The 26,149-nt window shown below is 39.5% G+C and overlaps 1 protein-coding gene across 1 annotated transcript in view; it reads left to right on the forward strand.

Annotated features, from left to right (window-relative positions):
• The window catches only part of msh3 (mutS homolog 3 (E. coli)), a 69,201-nt gene that overhangs the window by 36,578 nt on the left and 6,474 nt on the right, over positions 1-26,149 (forward strand). Inside the window, exon 21 of the mRNA XM_038308134.1 lies at positions 6,007-6,193. Coding sequence (XP_038164062.1) covers positions 6,007-6,193 — 187 coding nt within the window. The remainder of the gene's footprint in view (positions 1-6,006; positions 6,194-26,149) is intronic.

Consider the following 26,149-nt stretch of genomic DNA (forward strand, 5'->3'; position numbering starts at 1 on the left):
GGATCAGTAATTATGAACTCACATTATGTAAATCCCTTTATTGTCCCACAATGGGGAAATTCACTTTCTGCATTTTAACTCATCCCCTTGGGGAGCAGTGGGTTGCCATTGTGTAGCGCCTGGGGAGCAGTGTGGGGTTAAGGGTCTTGCTCAGGAACCCAGAGAGGAGAATGTGGGAATCAAAGCGGGTACTTGTAACTTGCACAAGCGCACTGCTCTAACCACTAGGCCAACACCCCATTAAAGGGTTATTTTGCAATGACCACCTTTTGCATAGATGGAGGAATCCCTATTTGTTCCTGGATTTGAAATGTTAAAAAAGTGCCTAGAAGGCATTTTGCTACAAAAAATATGTGGAGACTCTTAAAAAACGAATTATTTTATGAGGATTATAGTTCAATCTTTTTCGGGGCCAATGCTGTAAGTTTTAAGCTATATAGAGGTTGCTTCTTAGTTAAATCTTAAGAAATAAGACAGAAGTTTCTCTGTTGTGAGTGATTTCCTTCATACTTTAGTTCTCTGGGGATTTAAAATATTATTTAGTCTTTTTATCAGGAAGAAGTACACTATTTCCACAGGCAAAATACACCCACACCATGTATCTGCTGTTTTCTCCTCTCGTTATCCGTTGCTTCAGGGATACTGTGAACTAACTAGACTATTGATGCTCCCTATCAGAGGTTATGATGCTGGGGTAAATCTGTCGGGATGATAAACGATTAATCAGTTTCCACTGCTGTGTCAGCCATAATAGACGCAGCAGCTGGAATTGCCTCGTCACATTAGGGAAGCAGATATAAATTAGAGCTTGTGAGATATTGTGAAGAGATTGTGTATTTGTGCTTGAGAGGAATGATCAGACATTTTCAGTTGGAAGTAATGGAATGGTGCATTGATGCCTAATATCAAATCCTATCCGGACTGATCCAGATGACTGATTATAAATGAGGACAAAGAAAATAATCTGGATTAAAATAGTGTTCTGCCTCGCAGAGTCTTATCATTTTTCTGCCCTTTCCACACACAGTAGTACAGTTTATGTGTTTATTTCATATTAGCTGACAAATGCTTTTCGTGTGTGCATGTATGCAGCTGCTGTGCTGGCTTGACGGTATTAAGTCCTGAAGGTTACAGAGCGCATTCTTCCATGTCTCCATGGTTGTTATGGAAACAGCAAGAGGAAGCAGGATGTAAAACTCTGTTTTAAAGCGACCTTTAATTGACAATGCTTTCCAAGCTGTGATTAGACCGTCTTCTGTGCTAATCTCTTGCCTTCGTTTAGAAAATGACTTGTTTCTTGTTTTGGAGTTTCAAAAAAACACTGTAATTCTCCAAGAATGTGATTGCAGTAAATAAATATTGGTCTGTTCTCTGCTGCCAAGAAGTCTGTGGGTAACACAAACACCTACAGGGGCAAGTGGGTGTTACATGCCAGTGAGAAAATAAAAGGACTTATTTTACACCTACTGATTCATTTGTAGTGTTACCCTGACTGTGCTTACTCTCAAGTGGCATGGAGGTATCCTCTAAAATATGTTTTATTTCTGAAAAAGAAAAAAAAGAAAGTTAAATGGGCGGTAAAAAAAAGTCTCTATCTAAATGATTTATATTAATTATTTTCCCACCTTCAATCGTCTTACATTCATAAAGCTTCTGCCACAAACTTTGAAATAAATGCCTCTCAATATACACTCACCGGCCACTTTATTAGGTACCCCATGCTAGTAACGGGTTGGACCCCCTTTTGCCTTCAGAACTGCCTCAGTTATTCGTGGCATAGATTCAAGAAGGTGCTGGAAGCATTCCTCAGGGAGTTTGGTCCATATTGACATGATGGCATCACACAGTTGCCGCAGATTTGTCGGCTGCACATCCATGATGCGAATCTCCTATTCCACCACATCCCAAAGATGCTCTATTGGATTGAGATCTGGTGACTGTGGAGGCCATTTGAGTTCAGTGAACTCATTGTCATGTTCAAGAAACCAGTCTGAGATGATTCCAGCTTTATGACATGGCGCATTATCCTGCTGAAAGTAGCCATCAGAAGTTGGGTACATTGTGGTCATAAAGGGATGGACATGGTCAGCAACAATACTCAGGTAGGCTGTGGCGTTGCAACGATGCTCAATTGGTACCAAGGGTGCCAAGAAAATATTCCCCACACCATGACACCACCACCAACAGCCTGAACCGTTGATACAAGGCAGGATGGATCCATGCTTTCATGTTGTAGACGCCAAATTCTGACCCTACCATCCGAATGTCGCAGCAGAAATCGAGACTCATCAGACCAGGCAACGTTTTTCCAATCTTCTATTGTATAATTTCGATGAGCTTGTGCAAATAGTAGCCTCAGTTTTCTGTTCTTAGCTGAAAGGAGTGGCACCCGGTGTGGTCTTCTGCTGCTGTAGCCCATCTGCCTCAAAGTTCCACGTACTGTGCGTTCAGAGATGCTCTTCTGCCCACCTTGGTTGTAACGGGTGGTTATTTGAGTCACTGTTGCCCTTCTATCAGCTCGAACCAGTCTGGCCATTCTCCTCTGACCTCTGGCATCAACAAGGCATTTCCGCCCACAGAACTGCCGCTCACTGGATGTTTTTTCTTTTTCGGACCATTCTCTGTAAACCCTAGAGATGGTTGTGCGTGAAAATCCCAGTAGATCAGCAGTTTCTGAAATACTCAGACCAGCCCTTCTGGCACCAACAATCATGCCATGTTCAAAGTCACTCAAATCACCTTTCTTCCCCATAATGATGCTCTGTTTGAACTGCAGGAGATTGTCTTGACCATGTCTACATGCCTAAATGCACTGAGTTGCCGCCATGTGATTGGCTGCTTAGAAACTAAGTGTTAACGAGCAGTTGGACAGGTGTACCTAATAAAGTGACCGGTTTATTAAAAACTAAAAGGGTAAGAGGGAGATTTATCAGGATGGGAACTAAAATCCCTTGATTTCTTTGGTGAAATTACAAGTAAAAGCCTTTTCAAAGCCCACAATGTGAAAAAACTCAAGTAATGGCACTTAATATCTATGTAGCCCGAAGTGAAGCCCAGAGGAAAAACACAAATCCATTTGTCTGGATTTTACCTGCTCTAGTGTGATGGCTGCATGATGCGATGCACCATGTGGAAATACAAGCCTGTAAGCCTAAAGGAGCTCATGTCTATGTTCAGGATCGTCATGTGACAAAGAATAAAATCAGTTGCCACTCTGCAAAGAGAATTAGCCAAATCTATCTCCTCTGAATATTGAAAAACTGATGGAGACATACCCCTTAATGAACTGCAGCTGTAATGGCAGTAGAAGGTAGTTATTGAAAGTATTGACTCAGAGTGGTATGAATACTTTTTAAGGCATGTTTCTCCACTTTGTTTCTTGTAACTGACCTTCTCTTATTAGCTCAGCTTTTTTATATTAGCTACTAGAGTTTGATTTTATTTCTCGATTTGCAGATACTGACCAAACTCTGGCATTTTAGCCTGAACTGTGTAAATTATAGCCTCAATTTCCTAGTTGTAGCTCACAGGATTGGCTCCAGATGTGGTCTTCTGCTGCAGTTTATATACTTAAAGTAAAAGAAAAACAAATGCATATTGTTTTAATTATTTGGTTAAAATTAGTTACTATTCAAGTTACTGTGGCCACTCTGTCGTCTTAAACCAGTATGTTAATCTTTTGCTTATCTCTCACAGTACAAAAGCATATTTATTTAGACTTTAGACTGAACACTGGATGTATCTGCACCTCTTAGGGCAATTTGCTTTGAACCACTGAATTGATTACCATTGAAAATCCCAGTAGATTAGCAGTTTCTGAAAAACTCAGACCAGCCTTCTTGACACTTATAAGCACCCAACATTCAAGGTTAACTCAAGTCCCCTTTCCACCCGATTTTGCTCCTTGCTTTAAAATTCAGCAAGTGATCTTTACCTTGCCTTGATGCCTGAAGGTTTTAAATTACTAAAATGTCATTTGATGAAATGCTTACTAGATATTAATTAAACAGTTAATAAAGGGGTCAATGATTATAATACTGCTTTGAAAGAAAATTTCTTAATTGATTCTTCTGCTAGGCTAGTTGTTTGTTTAAAGGTTTGGGTATGGAAACATTTTATAGCTTTATATAAAATGATGATATGAATGAAAATTGGCATAATGCAGTTTTTTTAAGATGCGTAGGGTATTGACAAATGGAGCCTTTTTTTAAAAACTGAGTTTCTGTGAGGAGGGACTCATTCGAAGCAGCGGGACACCCAGTTGGTAGAGTCTTTTTTTAAGTTGGCAGAGATTTGCTGTGTTTTCTGCTGAGCATCCTTTCACCAATACACCAACTGGTGTCAGATAATGTTTATCTATTCTTTCTCCCAGTGTGGATTCGCCATATTTCCGGGCCTGAATTAAGGCACAGAACGTGCGAATGAAATGCAGCAGCGTACCTGACATGCCTCCTTCCTGTAAGGCATGTGTGGTGCAACCATGGTAACGACTGCTGGTGTTTCATTCACAGGAAAAGATGAAAGTCGGTTTAGAAAAACGGCTCATTTCAAGGCACAAAGCGCAGACTGGCAAAGAGATCTGGTTATGTGTTTGTTTCAGATGAATCAAACAGCAGACGGAGATCCGATTCATTCCCCTAGAAAGAATTCAGTATGCTGTTTCACTAATCTGAAAACATTAACATGGACTTTTTTTTTTTTTTTTACTGCTTTGGCTCATTCAGAGTAGCCAGATCTATACAATATGTTTAACTATACGGGTATATGTATATGTGTGTATATATTTATATATGTGTGTGTGTGTGTATTAATATATGTATTCAGTAAGTATTCAGACGCCTTTTCATTTTTCTCTCTTTGTTTCATTGCAGCCATCTGCTAAAATCCCAAAACGTTCATTTTATTCTCAATGATTTACACTCATCAACACACCAGCTTGACTGAAACAAACAAAAATGAAGAAATTTTTGCAATTTATAAAAAAAAAAAAATCCTGAAATATCATATCTTCATAAGTATTCAGACCCTTTTCTCAGTATCGAGTAAAAGCACCCTTTTGAGCTAGTACAGTCATGAGTCTTCTTGGAAATAATGCAACAACTTTTCACACCTCATATGTACACAGATGTAGCCAGTATGTCCATTTTACATCATGAAGTAGACAGACCGCCTTAACGGTCTTGTCCAAGGACCAACACTGGATTATCTAAAAATATATCCCATGATATAAATGCTCCATGCGGGATTTTCACTCTGACTCCCTCATGGCAGTCAGTCACGGTCCGGTTTCAGTTTCACAAATACAGAAGTTGTGTACTGTACATAAGGTTGGCATTTTTTTGGGAGGAAACTGTCTTTGGAGGCTGATTCTTGACAAACGGAGCTCTGTAATCTGCCTGAATGTAAGATTCGATTTGTCTCTAGGATTTGAGGGGTCTGCAGAGATGTCAGCTGCTTTTTCCCTGAAACTTGACCTGTACAAGTCCTGGATAAAGGAAGGCTGACCTTGATGATCCTCTAAGCAGTGTAGTTTGTAGATCAACAGCTCCTGTGGAAAGGTGTACATCTTTAATTGCTCCAGGAATTGCAGAGCTTTTAAAATTTGATCATTGTATGTGTATAGGTTATTTTTGTGTGTTATCAAAATTAGCTTGATGATCTAAAACAATTACAAAAGAAGCATAAACAAAAGCAAAACAACTCTAATGACCAGAACCACTTTCAGGGCTAATGTCTTACTTTAACCTGTTAAACATGAATCAAAGCTAATGTGTTTGCCCATAAATAAAATTGGGAAAATGTTTCTTTTTGACTCTACTAATTGAGACAAATTGGTAATGGTGATGCGAACAAACATCTTCTTTTGTTGGTGAGATATAAGCATTTTTGTTTGTTGACTGTCAGCATTACATAATGAAATGATGCTCTGAATATCTTGAACTGGACAAACTTATTTCTGTGTTCAGTCAATTTGCTATAAAATTGATGTTTCTGCCTGACATTTAGAATGGGAGCTTCAGACAATATCTTCAAAGGCCGCAGCACATTCATGGAAGAGTTGACAGAGGCCTCGCAGATCATTTCTCAAGCAACAGAACGCTCGTTGGTCATCCTCGATGAACTCGGACGGGGAACTAGCACCCATGATGGGATTGCCATAGCCTATGCTACCCTGGAATACTTCATCAGAGATGTAAGTTGTTTCATTTTCATCACTGTGTGTGGAACAACATAAAGGTATCTTTGATCATTTTTACAATACTTGCTTTCTTAATGTAATTTGTGTTCATAAAATAATTCATTTGCAAGTTTTACAGGATTTTTGCATTAAGAGCCCCTTAGAAATGGAGCACATCAATAAATAGATATGCAGTGAAGCTTGAAAATTAGCACTGTAATATGTAATAAGAGAGAAACGTGTCATAGAAAAGTAAGTAGAAAAAAGATATGATACATAGATTTACAAGTATTTACACCCATTTCTAATATTCTGCTTATTTTTTATATCCCATCTATCCATTACTGCTCATGGTTGAATTTAAATATTATTGAATCCTAATGTAGGTTTCTTCTGCAGTGACACATAATTGGTATGCAATACAATATATTGACACTTCAAACACAACTGTAAAAAAAATGATGTTTTCTACGGTGCTCTTTGTAGTAATGATACGGTACAAACAGTTATCACAATGAACGTATCTTTGCAGTTAAGGTTCCACAAATGCCACCATATCTGTCATCAAAGAAAAGTCTGATACATGAAGCTTTAAACTGCGTCTAAATGTGTGACTTCATTCAGTGTAAAAAAGTCTTAACAGATTTCCACAACAGGAATTTTTTCCAGATTCCTCTGTAGTTTTCTGCGACCCATTTTTACCATTATTGTTTCCACAGTCTTTACATTCAAATAAATCACTAAAATCAGTTTTCTTTAGTGGAAATATAAGTGAGCCTTATACTTTTGCTGTCAGTGTGTGCAAAGCAGAAGGCATTGTAGAGCCATATTGAATTGATTTGTTATAGAGCTTTACTGCATTTATTTTTTACAAATTGAAAAATCAAAACCCTTCCGGAATGAGGAGCATGCCTAGAGTTTAGGTTTGAATAAAGCGTGGACTTTACATCTGACTGTATTTTCTTTTGGACAAATCTCAGAAAACTGAATAATCATGAAACGTAAAAAATGTAGAAAAATAACATTGAGGGATCTCAGCAGCTTTACAGACTGTAACATGCTCTCAATGATACGCATTTTAAAAGAATTGTGAAAGTTGCAGAAAACGCATGTGCATAAATATACACTAGCTCAAGTACAATAACATACATAGAGGGAACAGTAAAAGAGGTGAGATTTGTTTCTGTATATGTTAATCCAAGTTTGTGAAATGCGGAGATCAGGACCTTGATAGGAAATGCTATGGAGTTGCCAGGGGTAACACCAGATCCAAAGTGAAGGGTCTGGGATGAGATTGTAAAAAAAAAAAAAAAAAAAAAAAAAAGACTTTTAAAAAACCCCAAAAACAAACAAGAAAAGATAAAAGACAATAATGTCTATTTTTCTTTTTAATAGTCATCCACAAAGATATATTCAGATATTTGATTAAATGTATTATACACAAAATATTTTAACAGTAGTCCAGATGCTCTGTGGTTTTGGGCTCTAAACAGTTGACTGGTTTGCTTGTCGTAGCATTTTCCTCTATGCAGCAGTCACTCTGGGAAAAGGGGATTTGCCAAATCGGATGGCCGAAAATAACCAGAATGAGCATCTGATCTTGAATTTGGAAAAATAATAGTTGTTTATTGAATTATTGCTTGGTTGAACACCAACGTCTCGTTTACCTATTTTCTTTAGACTTATTTTGTCACCACGGCAGTAACCGTGTAAATTCTTATGTGGTTAATGGTTGTTATTGTGATATATATTAGCAATTGAATAAATTTGTATGCTATTTATTATATTTTTTCCTTATTATTTGTAAAGAAATGTTTTGAAAGCTGGTATTTGTTCTGCAATTCTTTGTTCTGACTGACCAGTTCTGGTGTTATTACATAATGACAAAAAAAACCCCACTCCTGATAATGCAGGGACGCAAATTTCCCTGTAGAGACAGAAACACTGAAATGTAGCCTTTAAAGCTTGCTTTAAATTATTTTTTGTGTGTGTGCACATTTTGGCAATTAAAGTAAAAGTGTGACTTGTGACATCTCTTCCTGTCCCATGAGTAAACATATGTATTTACTATGTGCTCACAATATACCGCAGGAATGAATTGTGAATTCCTGTGCGGTGTAAATCAAGTTGTCTATCAAATGTGGCTTTGACCCTTCAACAGTTGACCATGTTAAGGCCAGCTTTTTATGATCCAGTACTGTACTGTGGGGTTTTGACCCACAAAAAGCAACCAGAATTAACCACCAACGACGTAATAAACTAAAAATAAATGACACTAAAACTGACTATATGATGATGATTTAGGTCTCCCACAAAACTGCGGGGTGTTTTATATTTGAAGAGCCAAGAGTACGGCTATTTAATATAATAGTAGCTCAAGGGTTTGGGAATCTCCACGCCGAGTTTCATCGTCAACACGTACTCTCGCTACATGTGTAGTTCTTCAAGCTACATGTGGAGAATGAGAGCAGGTTGAGGTTAAGATGACTGTTAGAAAAACATGCATTTTTATGAGAAAATATGTCAGCCCAGCGTACTACTCAGATGCAAGGGAATATTGAACCAAAGTTAAACTTGGTCGTTACAGGTTGTCAGTCACTTTCCACCAGTTGAATGAGCATTACTAATGTGATTGACTTGATGTATTGAACTGAAAATGAAATTTAGAAATTTAAATGTATTCAGTGTTAATTTCTCAGTGTTGGGCGTTGAATGTATTTCATATTTCTGCTGGATGCTGAAGCTCTACGCAGCAAGATGGCACAGAGCAGATTGTGTGGGACACATGGTTGTTAGTTGATGTTGATATCAAATATACATTTTTTTTGTATTTTAAGTGATTATTCCAAATACTAGTTCAAAAAATTACTACATGAAAGCTGTGTGAAGCAATACATTCACTCACCACAGGAGATTTGATGCTTGAAACAGACTGAATATCGTATTTTCTGAATCATAGTCTGGATCTTTGAAGGTTAAACAAAATATGAGATTTTGATACAGCTATAAAATTAACTTTCGTTATCCCAAAGGAACTGACTGCTGTAATTTCTACTTTCTTGATTCTGATGCACACATTGATTAGAACAGTAGCACAGCCTTTTCATTTTCTCACCTTTAGACCAGTTACCTAAGTTAATCAAAAAGCCAATACACCTTGCAAGAAAGGAAACAGTTTGACTGCAGCTTAGCACTTTAATTAGATTCCACCAGTTCCTAACAAAACTGCTTCAGGTCTTATGCAAATAGAATCGAATAGTTGGAGTGTAGGTTTTTCACAACAACCTTTTACAAAACGTTGCAGCATTCTTGAATCACTCTCTTCAGTCCTAGAAACAGTACTCTGTCAGTACTCTGGACATGAAGTTTTGTGTTGTCATTCTCAGTGTTGTTGTGTATAAAGAAAGTTGCTAAAAAGACGACTTTATATCCCAGAATGCAGCTGTCGCCTCATTCTACAGCCACAGCTGCTTTTCTTTGGTTTCATTACTTTGACTCTTTTTCTCCTTAATGTGTAATCAAAGCCGAACAGCTGGATAAAATCAGTCATGGTATTTTATTATGGGTTTATTCTGTTTATTTGAGAGCCGTGTACAATATGCCTTGGTTGCAACATTCAAAAGTTGATGAATAAGGACAAATCTTTTGAAACTTATTTCGAGTTATTGTGTTTTCCATTTTGCTTTAGGCTTGGATAAAATCATTGTTACATAATTCTGCAGAACTTAGAATGAAAATGTGTTGTTAGCCGTTTATGCAGCAGGGCGCTGTTATTGGCTAGAGGAGGGAGCTTGGTAGCTTGCATAACAGCTTTGATTTGTCAGAAAAAAAATTTGCTATCAAAAGAAAAGAAAACAAATGGCCACAAAAAGATATGTTGTAAGAGAAAAAAGGCCCCTTCTGCTTAGGCTTCCTCCTGGGGTCTTACATGCTGACTTCATGACTTCTTAGTCCCTCCCCTCCTTTTTCCTGCCTTGCAGATGATGAATGTTAAAAGGTGGACTACTCCTCCTTGATCTCAGTTTTTAAAGAAATAAACCTTTAATTCTTCCTGATATACAGCTCAGGATAGATTAAAATACTGATTAAATTCATATCAATACCCAATATCAATCATCAGTGCAGCTTTTTAAGCCCCGCGCTCTAAAGAGGTTTGTGAGCGGCTTTTAAAAAATGCTAATAGCGCCTCTACCACCGTTCCTTAGCCATTGAGGATGGCCTAGTTGGCCACCTCCTCCTGGTTCTGGAGCTGTCTAAGCTGCTGTTCTGACATTGATTCTCGGCCACGCTTTCCTGAGCTCGGAAAGCTGTCTCCCCTTACCTCTGTTGTCCAGGTGATATGTCACCGTTTTGGGCGAAAAGATGCGTTCACTCAAGAAAATAAACACAAAATCCACAGACTTGCACTTGAAATCAGTTGTCTACGTTATAACTGGGCAATGGCCAGTGTAAGTCTAGTTTAAATTATTTTATTAGTCTTTCTAGGATGGTATATAGCAGATCTAGTTCAACACATCATATTGGTTAAATAGCAGACAGACAAGCTAACAAAAATGTACAATAAAGGAATGGTTTTAGACATATAAGGTTTCCATCCCAAAGCAAACACTTTCTGATGTAATATGAATAATGCATTACACACAGATCAATATTTATATCATATTTGTATAGATGGGAACAAAAACTATGAAAGAGAAATATTCAAAGATCTATGTACCTTTTTACCTGGGTCTTTATCCAGGTTTTGCATCACCTCTTGTGAGCTAGAAGAAATCAAATCTTGATAGATACTGATTTTTTTACCCTTAGCAGAGGATGATCAGCCACATATAGTTAATTAAGTAGCGAGGGCAGGAAGAGCCATACTGCTGAGAGCCAACCATGAGTGTGGAGCGTGTGGAGCGTGATTCGGAGCTAAGCGCTGTGCCTTAGCACAGCTGGAAGAGCATAGTATGTCAGAGTTAGCGCGTAGTACTTGACCATTCCGGCTTATTATCTCCCATGCCACTGCTGCCATAATCCATCTGTGGTCATGCAGAATGTGCATCGGTGATACGACCAAACAGGACGCAGCAGCACGGCTGATACGGCTTCGCTTGTCTAACAGATTACAACACAAATACGCATTTTAAACATCTGAGAGACAACCCACTTATGTTAACTGTCACGTTTTCCTCATCAAAGATTCATGTTTAGCTCATCAGTTCTCGTGGTCATTAAGAAAAGGAGCGTCAATGAGATAATTTCTTCATTGTCATCATTGACAAGAACAACACTGGTATGCAGGCCTAACTTGCCGCAGTCACATTGTAATGGTGAGCTCTACAGTCAATAGTTTGTCAGCTCTGTGCTGCAGTAGTGCAAAAGATGTCTGCCTCCACAAATGCAAACCTTATCCTATGAAATTATAAAAAGCTATTTCTACATCAAGGAAAACATAAAGATTGAGACTTTCAGGTCATATGCAATAATAAATAACATAATTATAGATAATATATTACATTTGTGTCAGTATATCCCTGTAATTATTAGACATCTTACCTTTGAAGGGAGAAGTGAGAATCTGTTAAATAACACAGCTTTTAAAAGTTGCTTTATAACTGGCAGGATGCTAGTTAATTATTTGTCTATTTGATTTAATTCTCCTTTTTATATTCACTTTAAAGAACCTTACATTATTTTCTGGGATCTACTTAGAATCCAATGCTGTCTGGACTTGATTCCAGATTTTCATTTTCTGTTCACCATTGAATCCATGATTCAGCATTATATGTGACAACACAAATGTTACAAAGATGGAATCATGTTCTTGGAAACACAGAAACCTAGAGCTTCACACTAATGGATAGATATCTTGTGTAACATATCCCTGCATGTGGGAGTAAATGGTGGGACGTGCTCATGCTGATGCACTTACATCTAAGCTCTTTTCACAGCCTTGTGCCTGCAGTGCGCAACACTTAAATGTTGATACTTCGAATGTGTCTTTATGTTGTTTGATTTTTCCTGATACTTTAATATTTGGAAAACCCTGTAGGTCATTATAAAAAAAATATTAATGTAAAACCAGTATAAAACATTGCTATTAAAAGAAAAGAAAAGGCCACAAAAATTATATGTAAGGAGAAAAAAAGCCTCCCCAGTCTAAGCTTTCTCCAGGGTTCTTACTTGCTGACTTCATGACTTCTCACCCTCACTCTCCAAGAGGCATTTAGACTACATGTCCCATAATGCAAGTTACTCTTAGACCAAATTGGTGTAGCCAAGGCTGTGCTTGTTGAAGAGACAGATTTAGCAAGGATACTTAAGGTACTTTATGCATTTTCAAGCAATAAATAAATCTTAAGACAAAGTCTACGCTGAAAACAATGGGCTTATACTCAGTGTGGTAGATACATATTCCTAAATGACTCTGATTAGTGCACAGAACAATTAGAAAGCTATTCTAAACAAACTTAAAACAGACTGATAAACAGAACAGCAATTAAACTGACAGTCATTTTTTAAAATATTTTTGTTTTTTGCATATGGTTTTAATACAGTTTATGTGCCACTTTTTGGTTGGTATGATTTGCATAAGAATCTAGACTTATGTGAAAAGATAATTTCAGTAAATAAGAATGGAAAAACAAAAAAAATCAAAAGTTTGAATTTACTCCCGAGACTTGGTTTTATGTTTATGTGATTTGACAAATGGGTTATGGTAGATAAATAATTGTACTTCTAACGGCACAGATTCATAAATTTAATGTATACCAGCGGGGGAAGATTAGGGTTCTTCCAGATGAGCTATTTTATTTAAATCCATAAACTGTTGAACACACCAGGATTTCCTCTCTCACGCTCTAATAATCATTTTTTCTATTTAGGTACAAAGCAGATGTGGCTAAACAATAATATAATATTTCTAAATGAACATCTTGCCTTCATCTGATCTTTCATGAATACACAAGCTTAGAATCTAAAATTATCTTGTGTATTTCTTAATTGTTGAAAAAGCACCTACACTAAAGCACTGGTACTCCAAAGTTGAAAGCATGCAGTGTAATTGCGGTGGGGGCGTGATAGAAAGGAGGTGAATGAATGTGTCCCATATGAGAAGAATAAAAAAAAAAAAATTATTTATAGGATGGTTAAATTCTGTTACACCCGGAAATAAACAATTAGAACACTTGCACTTAAAAGCTTGTTGTTTTGTTATTAAGAGAAAATTGTGGCTTATTTTATTGTGCAATATATCTTGCTTGTAAAAAAAGGAACCCTGGCAAGAAAAGTTTGGGAACCACAGCACCAGAGGAGGAATTTGTCCTGAAACTGTTTTCCCAAAATTAGTTTACTGCAACAGAACACATCTGTAATCAGGTAAAATTTTGCCTTAAATGTGATAAGACCACCGTTTTGTTATTGAAATTCCTCTTTCAGTAGGCTTTTAATCACTGTATAGTCAATGAATTGTTTCAGCACTAATGTGATCAGATTATTGCTCTGACGAACCAAGCTCTCGGGGCACCCTAAGGGGTCTGGTAATGAGCTGCCATTAGAAGCCAATCAGATTATGGTTCTGACTGCAGCCTCGTGTTGGAAAAACAGTTTTACTTGTAGCCTTCAGTGCAGGAGGAGAAAAAGATTTGTCTATTTGTCCATGTCTGTTATTGATTTGTTCTTTTTGTACCTTTGTAGGGAATGCTCTGCTTTTCAGAGTGAAACCATATTTGTGTTAGACACAAATTATTTAATTGCTCCTCCATGTTGATAAGAATGATAAATTACCAATCCAGTCATACAGTAAACCCACAACAAAAGAAAACGAGAATGTAAAATATTTGCTAAAGTATTCAGAAAGGGTTTCTTCACTTTTCTTTGAATCTTTTGAAGGATCCAGACTTTCTGTTCTGTGGTCCTAGACAGAGGATACATCAGACTGATCTGATCTGTTGATCTGGGGTTCTATCTTGATACAACAATTGTCTGAAGATAATATGGCTGTGAAGAATGTACATTTTGTTTTTATACCTCAACATGAGGTGCAGTTAAGTTGCTAGCTTCTTATTTTAGATATGCGTACAACTGGTCACAAAAGAACCCTTTGAATAATTGCATCCCCAAAATAAAAATCTTAACTTCATAGCTTGGCTTAATTCCTCCAAGTTTACATTCAGTTGTACACATTCTTGCAATGTGGATGCACAAGCTAACCTTGCTAGTCTTTATATTTTATAGGCACCATCCAGAGGCAAAGTTTGGTCAGTGTGGAGGTACTCTTTCTAAGTTGTCTTGCACTCTATGTGGAAACCACATGTTTTACTGGCAAAAAAAAAGAGAGCTACAGCATGATGGGGGAGTGGTAGCCTAGTACTCATAGCGCTGGCCTTCTAGAAAAAGATTGCTCCCCAAGGGATGGATTGCAGTTAGCTGACAAATATCTAAGTAATCAAATAAATTTTAAATGAAAAATATATATTTATTCAGTTCACAGTTAGTTTCCACTTCATTGAAATGAAGTGGACACTAACTGTGATATAGCTCTTCGTTTTTAGTGTAATCCAGCATTCAATGCTGGGAGAGACTTTGTGTTGTTAGGATTGCTTTTAAACTGGGCCTTCTGGTTTCCCTCAGAGCTCTGTTAAAACATGGCATTATAAAGTGCATCAACTTACAAAATCCTCCCCAGTCTCCTGTGCTTATTTCAGTGATGTATTTTGTATAATACAGGAAAAAAACTTAGTAATACACCTTATGTCAAAAATGATTGATGACTAATGACCTGACCTTATGACCTTTTGACCTCACCCCTCCCCCCTTCCGGTCCCCCCCCCAAATGATTTATGACCCACCCCTCCCCCACAAATGATTTATGACCCACCCCTCCCCCCACAAATGATTTATGACTTATGACCTTTTGACCTTACCCCTCCCCCCTTCCGGTCCCCTCCCCCACAAATGATTTATGACCTTACCCCTCCCCCACAAATGATTTATGACCTTACCCCTCCCCCACAAATGATTTATGACACCCCTCCCCCCTTCCGGTCCCATCCCCCATCCTTCTGGATCCCCCAAGATTTATGACCTTACCCCTCCCCATTCCGTTCCCCATCCCCCATCCTTCCGGATCCCCAAGATTTATGACTCCATCACCCACCCTCCTTCCCTAAGCTAACCAATGAAAATAGGAGGGCGGAATTATGTCCTCTTTAAATATTGCTGGGGAGAAAAGTTTTTGTATTTTCAGCAAGAGAAAAACACTTACATTCCTACCGACAATGTCAAGAATTCCGAGAGCTATTCTTAAAAGCAGAGAATTACGCTCTGCATTGGAAAAAGAATCGGCTTTACCTGAGCAGCTTGAAGTAGGTGTAAAGAACGAGATCCGTTTTTCCGCCTGCAAAGAAATGGAGGACGCGATGGGAGAATTCGGGATCGAACCTTTGGTGAAAGATGCTTCAACTTCGACAACCCTGGACGCTATGGAAGACTCTGAGACTGCGCTGTCTGTGAAAGATGCTTCAACTTCGACAACCCTGGACGCTATGGAAGACTCTGAGACCACGCCTTCCCCAGACATTAGACCGGCCGAAGAAATGGAGGACGCGATGGAGGTGAATAAAAGATCTGCGTTGCCGAGCGGAACATCTTTATTATCCGAGACACCAATTTCTGTATTCCAAGCTTCGAACCACCCCCTCGAAGCTCCCAAGAAATCATCGTTGTATCTATGCCGGGTTCAGCACCCTCCCTTAGAAACACTGCATGAAGAATGGTCTTTAGAGGATTCTGGCATGGTTGGGGCGTGGGGATACATCTTCAAATACGAATCCGGTGAGCTCTACCTTTACCAACTGGATCAAGAAGAGAAGCTCACACCCTTCTCCAACACATGCAACCTTACCTATAATGACTGGGCAGTGCTGAGGTTGGTGGTCCCCTACAATACAGAAATAAGCGGGGAATTGGCTACACCAGATCGGTCAGAGTTGATCGGTTTTCCATCCGATGTTGAAATCGTCAACGGAGAGATGCTTTTTAGCGCAGTTTGGGAAACAAAATCTACCACAAACGGGTCCTGGTCTCTCCGAGCGAGCAGGCGACGTAGCTACGAGGCTTTTTCCCCCGACCTGTTTGTTTTAGAAGTTTTCAACATAGAAAGCGGGATCTTTAGGACCATGCTGGCGATACCTTTTAGTGTATGGCGCCAAAAAATGATCGAAATTGGGGATCGGATTTCCAACCTGTTCCGGAGTTCGCGCTGCTGGCTTGACATTCTGACTGTGAAAAAAACCCTCTTTTAGACACGCCCTCCACCCTCCACCCTATATATATTTAGCGGGAGGAAGCATACCGGCACACATCTCTTCAAGAAGAGGCGAACCTACAGCTGATAGAATGGGGTCGTACTGGGATTTATACTCTCCTATTTCCCCCACACCATTTCTCCCACCTTCACCACCCTACCCTCCATCACCGGTGCTTTTTCCAGACGAAGCTAATCATCCACCATCACCAGCGCCTTTTCCAAGCGAGACTAACGAAGCAAATAACCTGAAGGAGGAAAAGAAATTGCTTCCCACTCATTCCGAGTCTGAAGAAGACAGGGCGGCGGGAGCCTCACCTGATTCGTCCGAAGACGAGCAAACCAGCCTCATCGTGCATCCGGCGCAGACTCCACCGATTATAAACGGGGAGGTGGATGAGGAATGGATCTTTTCCTCTCACATTGCTATAGTAAAAACAGCCGTGCTTCATTTGCTTAACAACGTCGCTTTGGAATATAATCGAGAGACTTGTTACGGATGTCAAACAGACCACCCGAGTCAACTACAGCATCATTGTCTCGAAGCATTGAAAGAAGAATTCTATCAGACTAACTTTATCACGCTTCAACGTCGACTCAAAACACCGCAACTCATTCCAGCCATTCAACATCTGATGAAAGAACGCGGACAAGAAGCGGAGGATTTCAGGGTGAAGATAATTGTGGAGACTCTTTTGTACGAACTCAGATCTTCGTTCGGACTGTGTGCTGCTGTTGAAGAAGTGTATCGGAACAACAGAGAAATTTACAAAATCAAACAACTCTGTGCTATTTCAAACATCTTTGGTCGCACTGGATGAATGATGTGCTATTTAGTTGCTTGTTTATCTTCTGTATCACTTGGAAGTGATTGAAAAAAAAAGAAAAAAAAAAAAGATTTAAAAAAAAAAAAAATAAACGTTTTTGTTTTTTACATTTCAAGTTTTTACATTTTGTAGATGTGATTTGAAAAGTTTTTGTTTTTACATTTTGTAGTTTGTTTTTTACATTTCAAGTTTTTACATTTTGTAGTTTGTAGATGTGAATTGAAAAGTTTTTGTTTTTACATTTTGTAGTTTGTAGATGTGATTTTTGTTTTTTACATTTCAAGTTTTTACATTTTGTAGTTTTGTAGATGTGATTTGAAAAGAGTTACATTATGAAGAATTTTTTTGGTTTTTGTGTTTTGTTGTTTTACTCATTTAACCGATGTAAATAAAGGAGAAAAGAATAAAAAAAGCCTCGTTATTTTTTGAGTGCTGGTGTAAGGAATAGGATGTCTGACCGGGAAGCTATAAGAAAAGTCTACTATAACCCTTCCAATCCTGGAAGTTTTGGGGGAATAGATAGGTTAAGGAGAGCTTTGCAGAATGAAACTGGGGAAAATATTAAGGTAGCCGAGGTTGAAGATTTTTTGTCGGAGCAAGACGCTTACACTCTCCACAAACCGGCAAGACTTCATTTTCCAAGGAACAGAGTTTTTGTCTCGGGGCCGATGAAACAATTTCAGGCAGATCTTTGTGACATGCAATCTTTAGCCGATCAAAATGACGGATACAATTATTTATTAACGGTAATTGATTTGTTTTCCAAAAAGGCTTTTGTCCGAGCTCTTAAAAAAAAGACTGCCTCAGAAGTAGTAAGGGCGTTTGAATCGGTGTTTAAAGACAGTAAAATTCCTAAGAAGATTCAAACCGATGCAGGGAAAGAATTCTTTAACAAAGACTTTAAGGCCTTAATGAAAAAATATGGAATTATCCATTTTGCGACAGCCAGCGATGTGAAGGCCTCCGTCATAGAGCGATTTAATCGCACCCTCAAATCGAGAATGTGGCGATATTTCACCGCTAATAACACACGGAGATATCTGGACGTGCTTCAAGATCTTGTAAAAAGTTATAATGAGTCCTTTCATTCCAGCATCAAAATGTCCCCTATGGAGGTTTCCTTTGAAAATAAAGACCAAGTCCTGAGGAATCTTTACGGTCGGAAGGTGGGGAGAGAAAGAAAGAAGGCGGCAAAGAGGAAATTTAAGAAGGGCGACCCGGTTAGAATTTCAAAGTTAAGAGGGGTGTTTGATAAGAAATACGAACAAAGCTTTACGGATGAAATCTTCACCGTATCCGAATGCGTCGATCGTTCTCCTCCTGTGTATAAATTAACGGACTATGATGGAGAGCAGATCGAGGGGTCTTTTTACGAAGAAGAAATACAGAGAGTCAAAATACCCAAAGACAAGGTATACCATGTGGAGAAGATATTAAAACGACGTACGCTCAGAGGTCAAAAACAAGTGTTTGTAAAATGGAAGAACTGGCCGGAGAAATTTAACAGTTGGGTCAGAGCGGCAGACTTGAGAGATGTATAAAAAACCCCTGCATTGAACCCACCTCCGACACTTTACCATGGATCCGGTGAGCGATGACGACGGATTCTATATTACATTACCGTCTAACAGCAGCGTGGACGTATTTAAAAATAATACCGGATCTAGTTTCCGCGTAAATTTGGGGCGGCATATAAATTTAGAAGGTAGATGGCAGGTTGCCTTGGTAGAGATTTCATATCCCCACACGTGGTTAAACGTCCCTGCAGAATCGGCCTATTTTGAATGGCGGGAAGCTGGACGGGAGCAGTTCTTTCGGCAGAATATAACGCACGGATATTACGATGACATGTCACGATTCAAAACGGAGATTGAAAACCATCTGAGAAAAATAGAAAGTGATATATATTTAAAGTTAAATATGATCGAAAAAAGGATATTTTGTCAAGCAGGGGGTCGGTACAATATACGCTTTCATCCTCCTATAGCGTACATGTTGGGGGCAGAGCCGGGGAAATGGATTTTGGCTAGTAAAAGAACCCTTCCTCACCCTTTTGATCTAAAAGGCGGTATGGATCTTCTGTATTGCTACAGCGACGTAGTCGCTCCACAGGTGGTGGGCGACGCTTATGCCCCTCTCTTACGTACCGTGAAAATAGAAGGCCGATACGGCGATATTATCACACAACATTTCAATCCTCCTCACTATTTACCCGTTTCAAAAAATCATATAGAAAATATCCACGTAGAAATAAAATCCGATCAAAACGTACCGATTAATTTCACCTACGGAAAGACCGTCGTTAAACTACATTTTAGACCCGTCTCTTCGAAGCCTATGAGGAGAAGAGACATACAATACAACGTGTAATTTTCACCGATCATTCAAGATATATATTTCTGGGAACAACGTTCATATCGTCACTTCACCGTAGACTCCCCTTCTGAACTATTTTACCCCGCTGCATCGGAGAGAAGCAAATAAATAAAAAAAATCACACCATGGCGCGTATCGGATTGAATACGGATCCCCATAGGTTTATACATTATTACCAAAATCAGGTCGGAGGCGATTTAGGAGGATTCACCGGCGCTCCCGTGTTATACGGGCGTGGGATCGGAGCCATATTTTCAAGATTATTCAGATTTGTCTCACCCCTATTTAAAAGCGGATTTTCTATAGCTAAACCTCATCTTAAAAGAGCGGCGAGCGGCATAGCCTCGGACGTGATCGGAAAAGCTATGAAGAAGATATCCGGAAATGAACAGGATGGTTCGGGGCTGTTGCTTTTATCGCGACGAAACAAAAAGCGTCCGCCCGGAGAACGTGTTTGGAACTTTCAAAAACGCAAGAGCGTTAAAAGAAAGAAATCATTAGGAAGAAGCAAGGCTAAGAGCAAGAAGTCTGTCAGGAGCGGAGATATTTTTCAGTGAGGAGGAGAAGACATGGCTCTACTGCATCAAAAGTCCCCGGAATGCAGTTTGACGGAACTGGACTTATTTTCCGCTCCGATGACGCAACTGTCTATAGAAGATAAGGTTTATACAGAAATTCATCCTCTCTCGGCTCTTACAGAGACGGGTCCTATCGAATTTTTTATCTGCGGCGAAGGCGATAAATATTTGGATCTAAACGACACACTGATCCACCTACGTCTCAAAATTACTAACGCGGATGGTAGCGACCTAGCTCCGGACGCTCCCGTCGGATTAATTAATTATCCTTTAAATACCATTTTTAGTCAGTGCGATGTGACCTTGGGAGATAGACTTATTTCCCAATCCAGCGCTACTCACCCGTACCGATGTATAATTGAAACGTTGCTCAACTATTCAGAAGATACGTTAAAGAGTCAATTTAGCGCAGGCCTTTTTTTTAAAGATACGGCCGGTGCTATTGATTCAATCGTCACCACCAACGGACCAAACCATGGATTGAATCGGAGAGCCGCTTTTACGGCAGAATCTAAAGAGGTTCATCTGATAGGAGCTCTGCACGGGGATATATTTTTCTGCGAAAGACTCCTTCTGAATTCTGTTGATATGAGAATTAAATTAACACGAGCCAGCGACGCGTTTTGTTTAATGGGGGCTCGCGATTCTACTTTTCGACTAAAGATATTAGGGGCTTCTCTTTTTGTGAAAAAGGTCTCAGTCTCTCCCGCCATACGCTTAGGTCACACTTCGGCGTTGATGCGCGGTAATGCTCTTTATCCGTTGTCGAGAGTTAATGTGAAGACGTTTTCTATCCCGGAAAATTCAAGAATTTGCAACCAAGAGAATCTATTTCTGGGGGCCATACCTAAATATGTGGTTCTGGGCTTAGTACATCACGAGGCCTTTACCGGGAGGAGAGATTTATCCCCCTTTCACTTCAGGCACATGAATTTAGAGTTTCTGGCGCTTTGCAGAGATGGAAAACAGATCCCGGCTAAAGCTTTTCAACCCCAGTTCAACGGCGGGAACTCTGCGAGGGAATTTTACAGTATGATTACCTCCACGGGTCGTCATTTGAAAGATCATCCACTCGCCATCACTCGACAGGACTTTGATAACGGATACACACTTTTTGTTTTTAATCTTAATCCGGGAGGCGATATCGAGGCCCTATCTCCAGTGTCTCACGGTAATCTGAGGCTGGAAATGCGCTTCAGAGAACCGCTACCTCACACCACTACACTCATTGTTTACGCCTGTTACGATTCTATACTGGAGATTGACTCAAAGAGACAAGTTTTGGTGGACTATTATTAAATATGAATAATCATCAATTGAATTCCTTGCTCTCTCATCTCCTCGGCGACGTGTTTGGAGGAGTCTGGGCCTGCGATCAACTCAGCCAGCTGCCACGCCATCTTACGCGACCGCTATACTTTATCGTTAACACCCACCCTTCACACATGCCGGGGGAACACTGGTTGGCTCTGACCCTGGAAAAGAACGGAAAATCTACTTTTTTTGATTCTTACGGCTTCCAGCCTAATTTAGGCTTCTACCCTCCCAGCATTTTTTCATTTTTGAAAGAAAGATCGTCTAAAATAATGTACCACGATCAGCAACTACAACATATTCTTTCCATCGTTTGTGGTCAGCATTGTGTATTCTACCTATGTCATAGAGCATGCGGTTTTTCAATGAGCGAAGTGTTAAGCTTGTATGATGATGATGTTTTAAAAAATGATGTAATGGTTTCAAACTTTGTCAAAAAATATCAACGTTGTATTCAAAATCATACATTCAGCTCCTTTAACCAGGGCACGTGTTCTTTAAAAATGTTTAAAGATTGTTATAAATTGTGATGTTTTGCAGAAAATAATCGAATGAATGCTTGAAATAATTTCAATAAATTTCTTTATTGATAATCAGAGAGCGTACGGTGTTATTTTTTAAATGCATAGATTATGGGGAAAAGGTGATCCAGGCGGATGGATTTCTTCTTCTTTTCTGACGCTCGGTCGTTCTTTTTTCTTTTCTCGCTTCATCCTCCTCCTTCGTTCCGGAGAAATGAGGAGAAAGAATAAATTTCTTTCTTCTCTTTACCGTCGGTGTCTCTTCCTCCTCCTCCTCCTCTGTTTTTTCTGATTCGATCTTGAGACGACGGTATTGTTCACGCGCGTGTGGGTTATTCACAGACGATACCGGTATGTTTAATCGATCCAAAGTACTGAGGAAATATTTCCATCCCGTTGGTTGTAATGTCTTTTTTTTATAAGGGAGTGTAAGGTTCTTTATTAGATCTATTAAATTGGACCCTTTGACGGGGCGGTCTTGAAAAATAAATTCTCCTTTCGAGGTCCATCCCCCATTATGCTGAGAAAGTTTTCTTAAAATGTACTCGGCATTTTTCCGCTCCTTTTGCGGAAGGCTTTTTATCACTTCGCCGGCTGTTTCATCCATTTCGGACCGCTGGCCTGAATCGATTACAGGTACGGAGGCCGGCTCGTTTTCTGCCTCCTCGCGCCGAAGAGAAATAGTCATACGAGGTTCCTCTAACCGACCTTGCTTGATCAAGGTCAGATACCGCTGTAGCAAAGCCTCATATTTCTTTATTTTTTCGTATGGGGTTAACCCGGATTCATTCAAAACCGCTTTCATTTTCATATCCAATTCTTCCTCGGCCGTCTGTCTAATAGAAGTATCCGGCTGGCTCAGACGTTTAAACTGGTGGGGTGAAACCAGGTACATTTTTTGGGATGATCTAAGAGCCATTATTTCCTGGCAATTCCAACCAATAATTCGCCCAAAAGAGGCGCTAAAGCTCCCAAGATTGGGAGAATAAAACCCCCTTTCTGAGATTTGAGGGCAGTCCGCTTTCGTTTTATTCCTACCCGTTTATCCGCCAGTAGTCTGACTATCTTTTTTTGCTTTTTCAATTTTTGATGTTGAGAAGGAGATAACTTGATATTTCCTTTTAAAATATTGAGAGAAATTTCACACAGAGCTTGGAGAAAGTCGGGTGAGCAATGTGCCAATATATCTTTACGTTTCTGAGGAGTAGCGTGGTACAGAGCCTTTAATAAAGGCGCGTTTCTTTTTATACGGGCGGACATGATCGATAGGAACCACCTTACTTTGATCTGGGGAGATAGATGACGGGCCACTGGTGAGGAAGTAATCCTGTTCTCAGTCTATACTCATCTGGACACTTTGGTGTAAGATCTACGATTAAATATCCAAAAGGCTGACTGGTAGCGTCTTCAAAACTCTCCAGGAAAAAATCCTTCTGGGATGGGAAAATTTGGCGGGCTAATATATTGATTTGGAGTTTATCTCTCGGACTTTTAAATAGAATCATATAGTTAGCATTCAAGCTAATGGTTCGACTAAACTTTCCTTGCTGAAACACATTTTGCGTAATTAGTATTACGCTCATGTTGGCGTGGTGTCGAAACTGTGTGAATATCTTGGCCACCTGTTCACTTTCTCCAGCCTGAAAGATGAGGTCGTCTAGAATTACCAGATGAGATTGATCCGGAGGAAATAATTCCTCGTCTTGAAATGAAGATGGGAGACCGTTCACAAACTTGATTCTTTTATTTCTTCTTTGCAAATCAGCGTACAAACTTTGAAATGAAGTATAAATCCAGACAACATTTTCTGGTACACAGTTTAATACATCTTCAAGATTATCCATCAACATTTTGACAAAAAAGCTTTTACCCGCTCCAGACGGGCCAGAAATGATTGCAGAAAAAGGACAGTTTAGTCTAAAATCAAAATGAACTTCTTTTGGCTCAGTAAAACAAGACATTTTTTTTTTTTTTCCACTACAATCTAGTAGCCAAAAGGAAGGGTTTTACCGCAATTAAACAGTCTTCTCTTGTCATACACAACCCGAAATGTTTTCATGAATGATGCATTCTTCAAGTGAAACCCGCTTTTATCACGTGAGCATTTTCGGTAACAAGAAAAAGTAAAGTTTTGTACATCAACAAACTGTGAAAAATAAAAATGCAGACAAACATAAAACCAATGGTACTTATCCTACAGTTGAATTAGCACGGTCAAAGGTCACTCTAAAGAAAATAGTGTTTGGTTGGGGGGTATGCAGAGCAGAATTGGGCCGGCAGATGAAGCAAAGTGTGAACAAGCAGTGAGGATCTACAGCAGAGGTGGGGGTTGGTTTTCATGAGCATCAGCACACAATGCAGGGTAAAAGTTCTTCTCAGAAATATACTTGTTTATGAATGGAATCTTAATAGAAAGGATTACTCTTAATACTATTGATTATTGATTGTGACTTGACTTTCGCCACATTAGATTATGAGATGTAATTTACCTACAAGTAAAAAAATACTTGTGCCTGACAAGAAAACAAGGTTCCACCTTTTCAATTCACATCTACAAACTACAAAATGTAAAAACTTGAAATGTAAAAAACAAACTACAAAATGTAAAAACAAAAACTTTTCAAATCACATCTACAAAATGTAAAAACTTGAAATGTAAAAAACAAAAACGTTTATTTTTTTTTTTTTAAATCTTTTTTTTTTTCTTTCTTTTTTTTTTCAATCACTTCCAAGTGATACAGAAGATAAACAAGCAACTAAATAGCACATCATTCATCCAGTGCGACCAAAGATGTTTGAAATAGCACAGAGTTGTTTGATTTTGTAAATTTCTCTGTTGTTCCGATACACTTCTTCAACAGCAGCACACAGTCCGAACGAAGATCTGAGTTCGTACAAAAGAGTCTCCACAATTATCTTCACCCTGAAATCCTCCGCTTCTTGTCCGCGTTCTTTCATCAGATGTTGAATGGCTGGAATGAGATGCGGTGTTTTGAGTCGACGTTGAAGCGTGATAAAGTTAGTCTGATAGAATTCTTCTTTCAATGCTTCGAGACAATGATGCTGTAGTTGACTCGGGTGGTCTGTTTGACATCCGTAACAAGTCTCTCGGTTATATTCCAAAGCGACGTTGTTAAGCAAATGAAGCACGGCTGTTTTTACTATAGCAATGTGAGAGGAAAAGATCCATTCCTCGTCCACCTCCCCGTTTATAATCGGTGGAGTCTGCGCCGGATGCACGATGAGGCTGGTTTGCTCGTCTTCGGACGAATCAGGTGAGGCTCCCGCCGCCCTGTCTTCTTCAGACTCGGAAAGAGTGGGAAGCAATTTCTTTTCCTCCTTCAGGTTATTTGCTTCGTTAGTCTCGCTTGGAAAAGGCGCTGGTGATGGTGGATGATTAGCTTCGTCTGGAAAAAGCACCGGTGATGGAGGGTAGGGTGGTGAAGGTGGGAGAAATGGTGTGGGGGAAATAGGAGAGTATAAATCCCAGTACGACCCCATTCTATCAGCTGTAGGTTCGCCTCTTCTTGAAGAGATGTGTGCCAGTATGCTTCCTCCCGCTAAATATATATAGGGTGGAGGGTGGAGGGCGTGTCTAAAAGAGGGTTTTTTTCACAGTCAGAATGTCAAGCCAGCAGCGCGAACTCCGGAACAGGTTGGAAATCCGATCCCCAATTTCGATCATTTTTTGGCGCCATACACTAAAAGGTATCGCCAGCATGGTCCTAAAGATCCCGCATTCTATGTTGAAAACTTCTAAAACAAACAGGTCGGGGGAAAAAGCCTCGTAGCTACGTCGCCTGCTCGCTCGGAGAGACCAGGACCCGTTTGTGGTAGATTTTGTTTCCCAAACTGCGCTAAAAAGCATCTCTCCGTTGACGATTTCAACATCGGATGGAAAACCGATCAACTCTGACCGATCTGGTGTAGCCAATTCCCCGCTTATTTCTGTATTGTAGGGGACCACCAACCTCAGCACTGCCCAGTCATTATAGGTAAGGTTGCATGTGTTGGAGAAGGGTGTGAGCTTCTCTTCTTGATCCAGTTGGTAAAGGTAGAGCTCA

Source organism: Cyprinodon tularosa, unplaced genomic scaffold (assembly GCF_016077235.1).
Source record: "Cyprinodon tularosa strain WSP-4 unplaced genomic scaffold, ASM1607723v1 ctg63, whole genome shotgun sequence".
Lineage (NCBI taxonomy): Eukaryota > Metazoa > Chordata > Actinopteri > Cyprinodontiformes > Cyprinodontidae > Cyprinodon > Cyprinodon tularosa.